Source organism: Artemia franciscana, chromosome 6 (assembly GCF_032884065.1).
Source record: "Artemia franciscana chromosome 6, ASM3288406v1, whole genome shotgun sequence".
Lineage (NCBI taxonomy): Eukaryota > Metazoa > Arthropoda > Branchiopoda > Anostraca > Artemiidae > Artemia > Artemia franciscana.
The window spans coordinates 35839772-35854591 of record NC_088868.1 but is presented as its reverse complement, the minus strand read 5'-3'; the positions used below and the strand labels follow the sequence as shown (position 1 = coordinate 35854591).

The 14820-nt window shown below is 35.6% G+C and overlaps 1 protein-coding gene across 3 annotated transcripts in view; it reads right to left on the bottom strand.

Annotated features, from left to right (window-relative positions):
* Positions 1–654: 654 nt before the first annotated feature.
* The window catches only part of LOC136028366 (WD repeat-containing protein 46-like), a 35875-nt gene continuing 21709 nt past the window's right edge, over positions 655–14820 (bottom strand). For all 3 annotated transcript variants that reach the window (XM_065706157.1, XM_065706158.1, XM_065706156.1), the window contains exon 4: positions 655–962. In XM_065706157.1, coding sequence (XP_065562229.1) covers positions 673–962 — 290 coding nt within the window. In that variant the 3' untranslated portion in view covers positions 655–672. The remainder of the gene's footprint in view (positions 963–14820) is intronic.

Sequence of the window (14820 nt, the reverse complement as noted above, 5' to 3'; positions counted from 1 at the left end):
CCTAATTTTTCAGAATTACTCCCCCCCCCAACTACCCCAAAGAGAGCGGATCCGTTCCGATTATGTCAATCATGTATCTGGGACTTGTGCTGATTTTTCCCATCAAGTTTCATCCCGATCCCTCCACTCTAAGTGTTTTCCAAGATTTTAGGTTTCCCCCCCTCCAACTCCCCCCAATGTCATCAGATCCGGTCGGGATTTAAAATAAGAGCTCTGAGACACAATATCATTCCAAACATCAAATTTCATTAAGACCATCACCCGCTGATAAGTTAAAAATACTTCATTTTTTCTATTTTTTTACGAATTAACCGGGCCCCCACTCCCCCCCCAGATGGTCAAATGGGAAAATGACTATTTCTAATTTAAGCTGGTCATGTCCCTGATACGCCTGCCAAATTTCATCGTCCTAGCTTACCTGGAAGTGCCTAAAGTAGCAAAACCGGGACCGACAGACCGACAGACAGACCGAAAGACCGACAGAATTGGCGATTGCTATATGTCACTTGGTTAATACCAAGTGCCATAAAAACTAGTTTTTTTTTTTTATTTAATCGCTTAAAAAGCTCCATTTGGTGCACCAATAACATAAGGTCTTTGACACCACCTGAATAAAAAAAAAATGCTAGAGAATTACTTCCATTTAGTACTAAATCCATTGATGAACCAAATTTATTTTTTTTGCTTTTTGAATCTACTTAAAGGATCATAAACTTTGACTACATCCTCCGTTTCTTGACTTCCCAAAACCTCCTCCATAACCTTAAGTTTCTCTTCGGCTGTTTCTTTAATAAAACGACGTCGAGTTTCATCTGTCAATTGCCGCTTAACATGAAACTGTTTGGCCGATCCAAGACCTTTGTTCTTTTTCAGTTCAATTTTCGGGGGTTTTACAAATAAAACCTTAGTTCTGATCTGAATTTTTTCCTCCAAAGTCATTTCATCCACTTGACCTAGTTGACCTGAAATAACAAAGAATCGGCATTAGCTATATGTAATCAAGATACATTTTGCTTGTGGGTGGTTGCAAACCTATTTAAACTTTGAAAAACACGACTTCCATGCGCAGTTTTTGGGGTTACCAGGGGCAAAAAAACATAGAATTTAAGAAAATTTACGAGAATGTATATATATATATACATATATATATATATATATATATATATATATATATATATATATATATATATATATATGTATGTATATATATATATATATATATATATATATATATATATATATATATATATATATATATATATATATATATATATATATATATATATATATATATATACATAAGTAATATATATAAGTAATGATATAACAGAATATGAAAACCAAATTTCGAAAAATCAAAGAATAAAATACAGCCTACCTATGCAATATAGCACACCTAATAGTTTCGGTACAGTTATATTCATAGAACTAACTAAAACTCAATAAAATATATTTATATTTAAATTACGCAAAAAGTAGAACCACAGTCAAAAATCAACACAACTCCTGAATACTTCTACTTCGAATTTCGGAAACACACTTCCCAAATATCTTCTCTATAATATTAGAAATAATCCCTACCAACAAACCTAATACCGCATATGGAATAACACGAGCGGAAATTCATTGTAGCTAAATAGAGATTTAGAGCATATTAAACTCCTTTGCAAAGAGATCTTAGGGGACCACTGACAAAAGTCATCAATGACGGGCCACGTGCGGTAAACGGGCAACTTGGTGGCCATGCCTTAAATTGCCATGCTTTAGTTCAAATATTTCAATTCAAAACGTGGTTCTGCAATAAAAGACATAAAGATGGAGTAAAAAACTAATTCTATATTCTTCTCGATAATGAGTTATCTGCTAGATCAACACAATGCCGGATCGGAGACCTTTGACGGGTATAATTGAATCTCAGCTATGAAACGATAGTAAAGTTTTTATTTGTTATTTTATTTTTTTGTTGACATATTAAAATCGTAAGAGAGCAGAAAGATAAAACTGTATATCTATATCCGGTAAAAAACAGAAAAAGTTCTACAAATGGAAAGCAGATGAATCATTGGATGACTCATCGTATCATACATGGCGCACTTCGTGTCAGGCACAGCATACTTCACCCCCACGATTTTTGAAATTTTGCAACCCTTCTTCAGACACTTTAGCTAGTTAATTTATTGAAAACCAAGAATCAAAATAAAGCTTTTACAAAAACATTTAGATATTATATAAGCACTAAAAAAAGTTATCAATATTAGTAAAAATTATCACAGTCTTTTTTTTTCATTTTTCGCTCCCCTTTGAAGTTTGGTGGTTATAAATTTAAGCCTTTTAAGTTATGACACCCATTAAAAACATATATATATAAGAATTTTTTTATATAAAAAAAGAATCGGTTTATTACTTAAACATTCAAATTAGGGTCAGTTTCCCATCTGTTACGCATAACTGATTTTGATTATCGATAGACCCATTATGGTGTAAAAAGTCGATTTACCAAATATTAAATTTGAATCCAATCCAACTCTCCTTTTTCACTTTTAACAGTTACGGTATCAAAGTATGAAACCGGTACAGAGAGTAATGTCAGTGTCCTCTACTACTGCTGTTACTACTACTAACAACTCAGTGCAACACCAAACCACCTTGGGTTAACATGTCTATGCACATACACACCCTCCTCCATCCCATTCTGTTAAAAGCGTCCCTCTTCGCTTCCCTCTGAAGAATTTCCTAGTTCCTTTAGATCTTTTCTTACGAAATCCTTCCATCATATTTGGAGACAACCTGCTCTTTGTTTGACCTTAGAAGGTCGGCCTTGAAGATCGAGAGAGACTGGTTCAAAGAGAAATTAAAAGCTTAAGTGGCTTTTAAGTGACCAAAAAGATTACAAGGCAACTAGCCCCCCCTCTCCAGCCCCCGTTTTTCCCCAATATCATCTGGTGTAAAAATTTTAGATGGCCGTTTTGATGAGCACAGTTTAAAGGTCGAATAAACATACCTCTGGAGATGATGAAACCGCCCATAGCCCCTTGGGAGAGGGCTCTAAGCTATGAAGTTTACCTACTTTTTACATGCAGTGTGTGTTATTGGGAAATAAACGGACATTTTTTTGGGATGGGGGAGTTTTCGGTGGGGGGATTTTCCACGGGGACAATTTTCCTTGGGAAAAGAAGTTTTTAGGAAAGAACTTTAAAAGGGAAATTTTACAGAGCTTAGAACTTTAAAAGGGAAACTATTAATTAATCTTTAGTTTTAATTAATTAGTTGTTTTATCTAATTAATTTTATTCTTTATTGAGCTATAATACAGAAAGCAACTATTTATAATTATATATATCATCTTATTTACAATTAACAAAAGATAAATCAAACAGGAATTTCTTAATTTCAGTTATGGTTTAGTCTCGGTCACCATGTATTTTATTGTAAGTCTTATTTTATATTAAACAAAAAAAACAAGTTTTTTTAAATGAAAGTAAGGAGCGACATTAAAACTTAAAACGAACAAAAATTACTCCGTATATGAAAGGGGCTTTTCCTCCTCAACGCCCTACTCTTTACGCTAAAGTTTGACTATTTCTCTTTGCTCTACATTTTAAAACAGTAAAAAACTTTAGCGTAAAGAGCGGGGCGTTGAGGAGGAAAAGCCCCTTTCATATACGGAGTATTTTTTGTTCGTTTTAAGTTTTAATGTCGCTCCTTACTTTCATTTAAAAAAACTTGTTTTTTCTTTTTCGTTTTATTTCTGGACGTTTTTTTTAATTAATGCATTTTATTTAATCTTGGCTCTCCACGCATAAATAATTAAAACGAAATTTGCATATTATTTTTTTTTTGGGGGCTAAATGGCTTTTTCATAGTTTTAATCGGAAGATTTTGAGAAAAAAGGAGCGAGGGAGGAGGCCTAGTTGCCCTCCAATTTTTTGATTACTTAAAAAGTCAACTATAACTTTTGATTTTTTACGAACGTTTTCATAAGTAAAAAATATACGTAACTTACGAATTAGCTTACGTAGCGAACTTCTATATTCGTATGTTTTTATTGCGTATATGAGGGGGCTTACCCCTCGTAGATACCTCGCTCTTTACACTACAGCTTAAATTTTGTCCCAATTCCTTAAGAATGGCCCCTGAATACTTTAGCGTAAAGAGTGAGGTAATACGAGGAGGTAAACCCCTTATATGCTTAATAATTTCTGTTCGTTTTAAGTTTTAATGCTGCTCCTCACTTTCAGTAGAAAAAATTTTCATATTAATTTTTTCATTGTTTTTTTTTTAAATAATGCTAGAAAATCCTGCGCCCCCTCCATTGAAAGTCTCTTCCCCAATAAAACGTTCCTCCATTGAAAGATTCTCCCACGTAACGCCCCCTTCAACTCTCCCCCCAAACCAAAAAGATCCCCCTGAAAACGTCTGTACACTTCCCAGTAACCATTACTATATATACACAGGTCAAAGTTTGTAACTTGCAGCCCCTCCCACGGCGACTGCAGGGAAGTAAGTCGTCCCCAAAGACATAGTTATTATGTTATTCAACTATGAGGAATAAAATGGCTATCTCAGAATTTTGATCCGTTGACTTTGGGGAAACAATTAGCGTGGGAGGGGCCTAGGTGCCCTCCAATTTTTTTGGTCACTTGAAAGGGACACTAGAACTTTCAATTTCCGTTAAAATGAGCCCTTTTGCGACATTCTAGGACCACTGAGTCGATACGATCACCCCTGGGGAAAAAAAAGAAAACAAAAAAACAAATAAACACGCATCCGTGATTTGTCTTCTGGCAAAAAATGCTAAATTCCACATTTTTGTAGATAGGGGCTTGAAACTTCTACAGTAAGGTTTTCTGATACACTGAATGTGATGGTGTGATTTTCGTTAAGATTGTATGACTTTTAGGGGGTGTTTCCCCCTGTTTTCTAAAATGAGGCAAATTTTCTCAGGCTCGTAACTTTTGATGGGTATTACTGATCTTGATGAAACTTATATATTTAAAATCAGCATTAAAATGCGATTCTTTTGATGTAACTATTGGTATCAAAATTCCATTTTTTAGAGTTTTGGTTACTATTGAGCCGGGTCGCTCCTGACTACAGTTCGTTACCACGAACTGTTTGATTTATCTGTGCTTTGCTTATGACGGGTCTGAGATACAAATCCACAAGGTTCTTTTGAAAAAAATTTCCCCATCTGAAAATAATCCCCCATTATTGCTCCTTTTGTGATTTGCATAATGGAAAGGCAGTGTTGTTTTCGTCTTTGCTTATATTTAGTTTACTTGGGGGGGGGGAAATAATAAAGAAAATATTTTAATATGAATTGCCCAAGAACTCGAGAAAATTTAAGATTTCGGAATGGACCGGTAATAACCAAGCAAAATGAATCCTAGCCCCCCCCCCTCTGGCGTACGTCCCTGGCGTTATCGAATGAGTCTTAAACCCAATAACAAAATATATCACTCATTCGGCAACTAAGTAGAAGGAATAGTATTTTGACCTCTGTTAGGAAAGATTAAATAGATGTTCTCAATTAGAAAGACAGGTCATTATTTCGTCACCAAGTAATATCAAAGTCAGCTAAATGATCAAGACGCATTGATATTTTTTTTCTAGATTAGATCTTTCTGTTATTAAGAAACTTTTCTAATAAAAGATACGATGTTGTTATCCTATATATTTATTAATTAGATAAAAAGCTGTTGCAATTTTCTAATATTCTTAACGGAATAATGATATAGATCTACTTACATGGCAATATTACGTATTAGCTCCTCTTTCATGGAAAGGGCAATAACAGTATCTAAGATCTTACACAACATTAGCAAAATAGCCTATTATCAATAATAAAATAATTGAAACGAAGCAACTACTAAAATACTCAAGCTTACTAGACAAGTGCCAGGGATCTTGTTTTTGGTGGTAGGGGGGATTCTAAATTGGAAAATACCTTTTTTTAAACAACATAAAAGAATTAATATTTTACAATTATTTAGATTCAGATTTTAATGAGAAAAAAGTTGAGATGGCCAGGGCATGTGTATACACACACACACACACACATATATATATATATATATATATATATATATATATGTATATATATATATATATATATATATATATATATATAATATATATATATAGAAGACAACTCTGTTGGAAGCTACAGTGATGACAGTAGTCAAGCATGGTTCTGAAGAATGGCCGCTCCGACAAACAGAGGATGATTTGCTAGACGTTTTCCAGAGACATTACCTAAGGACTGTTTTGGGTACCTGACTGACTGACCGTATTTCAAACAGTAGGCTGTGCGAAAAGTGTGGTTCAATTCCGCTCTTTCGTTTTATAATGAGAGAAAAGTTGAGATGGCTAGGGCACATTCTGTGGATGCAAGGATTACAAATTGTCGGAAATTGTCCTTTTCAACCAACCGTCTAGGGTTAAACGGCAAGCTAGTCGTCTTCGTTGGGATAGGAGGATGCCGTAAGGAAATATTTAAGGGAAAAGGGAACTTCCTGGGAGTGTGTAAAGAGGGAGGCCGGAACCTTTGTTTCTTTTAATTGTTCATGTGGTGGGACAAAACTTCTTTTTCTTCTATCGAACTATCTAGTCCAGGTGTTTAATTTCCAAAGGTATGGTAGGCATTGATGACCTTATTCATTAAGGTATGGTAGGCATTGATGACCTTATTCATGAAGGTATGGTAGGCATTGATGGCATTGATGACCTTATTCATGAAGGTATGGTAGGCATTGATGTCAAATCCCAAACCCAATCACGTTTTGATTCTCCATACGTTTATTCTTGACACGTTTTCATTCTCACTATCCAGGTTGATTGTCATTGACTCGCTCACATGCTCGGTGTCGCATGTCTTCTAACCGCGTGTGTCTTTGTTCTTCATTTTCATTTTTGACACGCCACCGCTTTTCTTCTACCCGTGTGTGTCTTTGCTCTTCATTTTCATTATTGACACGCCGTCGCTTTTTTTCTAATCGCGTGTGTCTTTGCTCTTCATTTTCATTTTTGACAAGAACTAATTGTCGTTTTTGTATATCTTCTAACCGCCTCTTGTCTGTTCTTCATTTTCATTTTTGAGACGCCGTACCTTTTTCCTAACTGCGTGTGTCTTTGCTCTTCATTTTCATTTTTGATTCACTCACTTGCTCGGTGTCGCATGTCTTCTAACCATGTGTGTCTTTGCTCTTCATTTTCACTTTTGACAAGTTCTAATTGTCGTTTTCGTATATCTTCTAACCGCCCGTGTCTTTGCTCTTCATTTTTGACAAGTTTTTAGATTTTGATTACTTCAGACAATTTAGCAATGGCTTTGGCTTTAGCCACCCGTAATGGCGTTGTCGCAACTGATGGTCCAGGTAATCGATTTACCTGCAACTATAAATCTTCATTTTTTGGGTCTTCCAGCAGACATCTATATATATAAAAATAAGTTGTTTGTCTGTGGGTCTGTCGAGTGACGTCATGTCATCATGTCGTCATGAAGTTAGTTGTCGTCATGTTTGTTATGACGATGACGTCATTAAAAGTATTTAAGAAAATCGTTCAAAGACAAATTTTTAATTGTAAGAAGATCGTGGACGGAAAAATGTTTAATCGTAAAACGACTGAAGAACCTACAGTGGCAACAGCCGAGGAAGCTGCTCAAAGAGTCTATGCCAAAAAACTTGCGGCTGATAGAGAAAGTAAGAAAAGAAAGCGTGCCGAGGAATCACAAGAACAGCAAGAAAACAGGCTTGCGGCTAAAGAACCCAAAACCGCGCAGTTAGATGAAAATCCACCTGGACAGCGAGAGTCAAAACATATCAAAACTGAAAATGATAGCTATGATGATTGGGTTTGGGATTTTGACTTGGATAAGGTCATCAATGCCTACCAGATTTTAGTTAAAAAAACAAAGGTTCGGTGATAGGTATTTCATAGTGACGCTGAAAAATAAAGAAGAAAGAGAAAACTGAAAAAAGAAAAAAGGTAAAAAACTAAAAAACAAGAGCTAAGAGCTCATATGGCACTTGTGACGAGGCGAGAAGAGCTAAGAGCCAAGAGATCATATGGTATGAGCTCTAACAAAATTCTATGAATCAATAGATTGATTTAAAAAGGAAAATAAGAGGCTTGATGCCGGTCAAGATTTAAAATAAGAGCTCTGAGTCACAAAGTCCTTCTAAATATCAAAATTTATTAAGATCCGATCACCCACTCGTAAGTTATAAATATCTAATTTTTTCTAATTTTTCCTCTCCCTTTTGCCCCCCAGATGGTCGAATCTGGGAAAACGACTTTATCAAGTCAAATTGTGCAGCTCCCTGACATGCCTACCAATTTTCATCGCCCTAGCACGTCCAGAAGCACCGAACTCGCCAAATCACTGAAACCTCCCCCCAACCCCCCCAAAAAGAGCGAATCTAGTACGATTCTGTCAATCACGTATCAAGGACATTTGTTTATTCTATCCACCAAGCTTCATCCCGATTCCTCCACTCCAAGTGTTTTTCCAAGATTTCCCCCTCCAACTCCCCCAATGTCAAAAGATCTGGTCGGGATTTGAAATAAGAGCTCTGAGACATGAATTCCTTCTAAAAATCAAATTTCATTACGATCCGATCATCTATTCGTAAGATAAAAATACCCCAATTTTAATGTTTTCCAAGAATTCCGGTTCCCCCCTCCAACTCCCCCGGATGTCACAGGATTTGGTCGGAATTTGAAATTAGAACTTTAAAGCACAAGATCCTTCTAAATATCAAATTTCATTAAGATCTGGTCACCCTTTCGTATGTTACAAATACCTCAATTTTCAAAATACCCCCCCCCCCCCAATTCCACCAAAGATAGCAGATCCGGTCCAAGTATGTCAGTCACGTATCTTAGACAGGTTTCTATTCTTCCCATCCAGTTTCATCCTGATCTCACCGCTTTAAGTATTTTCTAAGATTTCCGGTCCCCTCAACTGCCCCCCCCCAATTACGCTTGATCCGGTTGAGATTTAAAATAAGATATCTGAGTTACGAGGTTCTTCTAAATATGAAGTTTCATGAAGATCCGATCACTCCTTCGTAAGTTAAAAATACGTCATTTTTTCTTATTTTTCAGAATTACCCCCCCCCCCCAAATTGAGCGGATCCGTTCTAATTATGTAAATCACGTATGCAAGACTTCTGCTTATTTTTCCAACCATGTTTCATCCCAATCCCTCCAATCTAAGCGTTTTCCATCATTTTAGGTTTCCCTACCCCAAACTTCCCCCAATGTCACCAAATCCGGTCAGGATTTAAAATAAGAGCTTTGAGACACGATATTCTTCTAAATATCAAATTTCATGGAGATCCAATCACCCGTTCGTAAGTTAAAAATACCTCATTTTTTCTAATTTTTCAGAATTAACCCCCCCCCCCAACTACCCCAAAGAGAGCGGATCCGTTCTGGTTATAAAATAAGAGCTCTAAGACACGATATCCTTCTAAACATCAAATTTCATTGAGATCCGATCACCCGTTCGTAAGTTGAAAATACCTCATTCTTTCTAATTTTTAAGAATTACTTCCCCCCCCCAACTACCCCAAAGAGAGCGAATCAGTTCCGATTATGTCAATCATGTATCTGGGACTTGCGTTTATTTTTCCCATCAAGTTTCATCCCGATCCCTCCACTCTAAGTGTTTTCCAAGATTTTAGGTTTTCCCCCTCCAACTCCCCCCAATGTCATCCGATCCGGTCGGGATTTAAAATCAGGGCTCTGAGACACAATATCATTTCAAACATCAAATTTCATTAAGATCCAATCACCCGCTCATAAGTTAAAAATACTTCATTTTTTGTATTTTTTCTGAATTAACCGGCCCCCCACTCCCCCCCCAGATGTTCAAATCGGGAAAACGACTATTTCTAATTTAATCTGGTCCGGTCCCTGATACGCTTGCCAAATTTCATCGTCCTAGCTTACCTGGAAGTACCTAAAGTAGCAAAACCGGGACTTTAGGTTTCCCCCCTCCAATTCCCCCCAATGTCATCAGATCCGGTTGGGATTTAAAATAAGAGCTCTGAGACACAATATCATTCCAAATATCAAATTTCATTAAGATCCAATCACCCACTCATAAGTTAAAAATACTTCATTTTTTCTATTTTTTGCGAATTAACTGGCCTCCTACTCCCCCCCCCAGATGGTCAAATCGGGAAAACGACTATTTCTAATTTAATATGGTCCGGTGCCTGATACGCTTGCCAAATTTCATTGTCCTAGCTTACCTGGAAGTGCCTAAAGTAGCAAAACCGGGACCGACAGACCGACAGAATTCGCGATTGCTATATGTCACTTGGTTAATACCAAGTACCATAAAGACTAAATAGAAAAAAGACTCAAAGAGAAATTACAGACCGGGACACAAATGACGACCGGGACAGAGGGAATATAAATGACGACCGGGACACTCAAAGAGAAATTACAGACTGGGATACCGGGACACAAATGACGACCGGGACACATGGAATATAAATGACGACCAGGACACAGGTATTTAAGAATATCGTTCAAGACAAATTTTTAATTGTAAGAAGATCGTTGAAAGAGAAATTTCTAATTGTAAAATGACTGAAGAACCTACAATGGCAACACTCGAGGAAGCTGCTCAAAACGAATGTATTCACGCCGAAGTAGCTGAGTTGGTAAAGCGTTATGTTTCAGGTTCTAGGTCCGAGAGGCTCCAGGTTTGAACCTTGGCTTTAGCATTAATACAAAAGAAGAAAAAACTAAAAAAGGTAAAAACTACCAAAAAAAACTAAAAAGAAAATACTGAAAAACTAAAAAAGCTAAAAAACTATAAAAAAAAGGTAAAAAACTAAAAACTAAAAAAGAAAAAAAATCTAAAAAAAAAGTAAAAACTACAAAAAAAAACTAAAAAGAAAAAAAAACTAAAAACTAATAAAAAAAACTAAAAAAAACTAACAACTGAAAAAGAAAAAAAAAGAAAAAAAGGAAATAAACTGAAAAATAAAGGAGGAAAAGAAAACTAAAAGCTGGGACACAGGGAATATAAATGACGACCGGGACACTCAAAGATAAATTACAGACCGGGACACCGGGACACAAATGACGACCGGGACACAAGGAACATAAATGACGAATGGGACGCTCAAAGAGAAATTACAGACTGGGACACTGGGACACAAATGACGACCGGGATACTGGGAATATAAATGACGACCGGGACACAGGGAATGTTCGATTAGCAATCACCATCACAAAGCTCAAGGGCAATCATTAGAATAATGAGGTATAGATCTGAATACGGATTGTTTTTCCCATGGACAATTTATGTTGCATGTTCAAGAGTCGGTAAACCTGACAATCTATTTATATGCACAGACGATGGGACATCGAAGAATGTTGTATATTCGCAAGTTTTACGTAGTTAAAAACACATATATATCTATAACGAAAAGAGAAATCTTTTCGCTTTTATCTATATTCACAGGTGGGACACAGGGACACAACTACAATGGCGTGTAACTAATATGGCGCGTAACGACTTACGCGCGCGGGGGGGGGGCTTGGGGGTTTGCGAAGCGCCCCCACCAACTAGGTGTTGGGGTGGCGCGAAGCGCCACCCCAACAGCTAGTAATATTATAAAAATAACTGATGCATTGGAGACTCAAAAATCTTATTTACACTATGCATGACATCATATAAAAAATTGTTTACATGATGTCATATATATCAAGCCGTTCTCAGGGCTCAAGCCACAAAAAAAGAGAGGGAAGGAAAAAAAGTTAAAAATAAAACAAGAAATATTTCTTAGAAAGTGCTTACGTCTGAACTAGGATAAACTTTTTCACATCTCCCTGGGAGTTTATCACTATCTTAAATTGAGTAATTTTTAAAACCTCATATTTTAACCATTCCTTCTTTAATTCATTAATTACGAAAGTAGAAAGGCGCTCCACGCGAAAGAATTATCCCGACTCATATCCTACCATAGTGGTGACAGTAAAATTCTAATATTTCGGAAATTTCCCCACATCAAAACTCTCACAGTAAATATGCTACCAAAATTGTCATTGCAAGGAATTCAGCAGCATTTAGCAAAAAAAATATAGTTATTGTCCATGAGGTAATAGCCAAAATCTAATGGATTTGCCAGTATTTACGTATCCTCTTCGATATTTAGTCTTTGGCAATTCTCAAGACAAATATTTGGATAGTAAACAAAACTATATTGCCAAAAAAGTAATAAAAATGGGAGAAGAAAAAGGAAACTGAAGAAAAATCGAATTTATGTGTTACAGGTGTTTCCACGTGACGTTTTCCTGGAATAGAGGAAGGGGAACATTACTCAGTATTGAGATGTCAATATTTACTGGAAACAGGCAAGCCGTTTTTGCAGATAAAACTTGCACCACATAAGATTGTAAGGTCAAAAGACTTTCAATTTCCCAGAAGTTCATTTGTACACTTCAAAAATGCTTCTGTTAAAATTACGTCCCTGAAGACCTTAGTCTATGAACGTACGTAGGGGGAATGGTTAGTCTCAATCCACTTCTAAATAAAAAAAACAATTCCAGGTCACTTCTTGCTCAAATAATTAAATAAAACTTGTTGCATTTATAATTCCTCCTTGACTCGAAAAAACACATGTGTACCTCCCGGTCTTGGACATACAAACAAAATCCCCTTCCCTCGGAAGACATCAAATTTTGCGAAGACAACGAATGTAAAGTCAAGGGGGGAGGGGTCTGAATAAAGCTATTAAAATAATCGGAAAGAAGAATTGAATTCAAATTTTCAGAAATATAGGAAAGGGGAAAACTCGTGACGACCGAGATGAGAATTTCCTAAAGTGGAAGGAGGAAGGAATTAAAACTTTTGATGTGTTTATGGCTCGTAGAGAAACCAAAACAAGTTAACTGCGAAATAAAATTTTCAGCAAAATAGTAAAGTAAATCTGCTAGATGGAAAATTTTGGTAAACATTATGCTTCTTATTGAGATATTTAAACCACCCCAGCGATTTCTCAGACGTCATAAGTCGAAGAAGAAGGTATGTAATCATCTTTAATAATGTTCAAATATAACTACAATCACTGACAATAGCCTGGAAAAGCAGCAATGAAATTACAAACAGATTGTCCATGGTTCAACCGCTCTGTTTTCATTTCTGTGTTTTTTATTCAGGCTATTTGCAGGGATATTTGGACATTATTAAAATGTGAGTTTTACTTATTTTTTTTACTTTTTATATGTTGTGTTTAGTTTGACTTTACTCATTTTTTCCCGTTGATAAAGATTCACGGACTTGGAGTTGATCTTTTCGGTTCTTTGTTATTTAAAGTGTGTTTTTTTTTCTGGTTTGTTCCACTGTTTTGTTTAAAGATTATACCCGTTTTTATCCCTATATTTTCATTTATTACATTCTGATTTTTATTATTGCTCCCCCCCTGAGAAAAACTTCTTGCGTAGCTGCCTGATTCCTGGTACTGTATTATGTCCTAGACACGGATCATGAGCTGGATGGCATATAAGTTGGGCTAACTAATTAGACTACTAATTAGTACTAATTAGAGCGCCTTTTCACTTTAGTAAATGATAAAGAAAAGAAGAATGATCAAGCTGTAAGGGTTGAAAGTCAAATTGACCTATGTTCAGAAAATAAATCCTTCCAGGATCAGACCTACAGAAAATTAAAAACCCGTTTACAGGTATGGTATTCATCATACCCTACCTATTGGCTGTTTGAAGGAGAAGTAGAAGTAGAAGTGGTCTTGGTGTGAAATCTTACAAGCATGACTCGTGCGCCTAAAAAAATTAATTTTTTTATGTCTATCTTCAAATGCACTAAAAAGTAAAGAATGAGATTTTTTCTGTCCTTCGGAAACACGTAAAATTTTTAAGACCAAATATGAAAATGTGGGGTAGTCATAAGTACTTTACAATTGCGCCCGTGGCAAACTATTGATTATCCCCTCCCAATCTGTCTCCCAAATATTTTCAGGCCAAATTTTAACAAAGCTTTCGTTTATTAACCAATTACACTCAGTTCATAAATTAATTAATAGTTTACTGTTTAATTATTTATTCATTTGTTATTTAAATGATTTAATTCTTTAATTAACATTAATTATATTAATTTAGTTATTTTAATTATTATCATTTTATTTATTTTTATTTTATCAATTATTTAGTTTTGTATTAAGTATTTTCATTTATTAACCGTGTTCTCTACTGTATTAAAAAAAATAATCAAAAATTACAAAATGATTATAATTGTTAGATTAATTATTTGAAATTTTGCATCCAGGTTAAGTGCCCCTCTGTCCCTCTCCTAAAACCGTCTCTGACTGTTCTACACTTTCATGAAGAGTTTTGTTAGCGAAGCTTTTCTTTTAAATTTTTTGACTTTAGTATACAACCAGGCAACGTATCCACGACTTTATTCAGAGAAGGGAAGGATCCAAAAAACGAGAACTATAGGAAATATACCGGAAATTTGAGAAAAACTGTAAAAATCTTGGCAATTCTAGCAGGGAGGAGCAAACCAACAAAACGTAAATTTTTGGTTTTTTAGAAAAATTTACTTTCATTTCTCAGTGCTATATTTTTACGCTCTTGTCAATAATATCGTGAATTCTTTTTTTAAAACAAAACATTTTTTCTGAGCATCAATCAATGACGAGACAATGGAAACTGTTAAATAGAAAAACCTGCTTCCGGACTTCAAGCCTTTACTCACAGCATTGCCAATAGAATAAACTCTCACGCTTAAAAACATTATAAAAAGAGGGAATTGATCTAGCTCGGCGTACAGCTG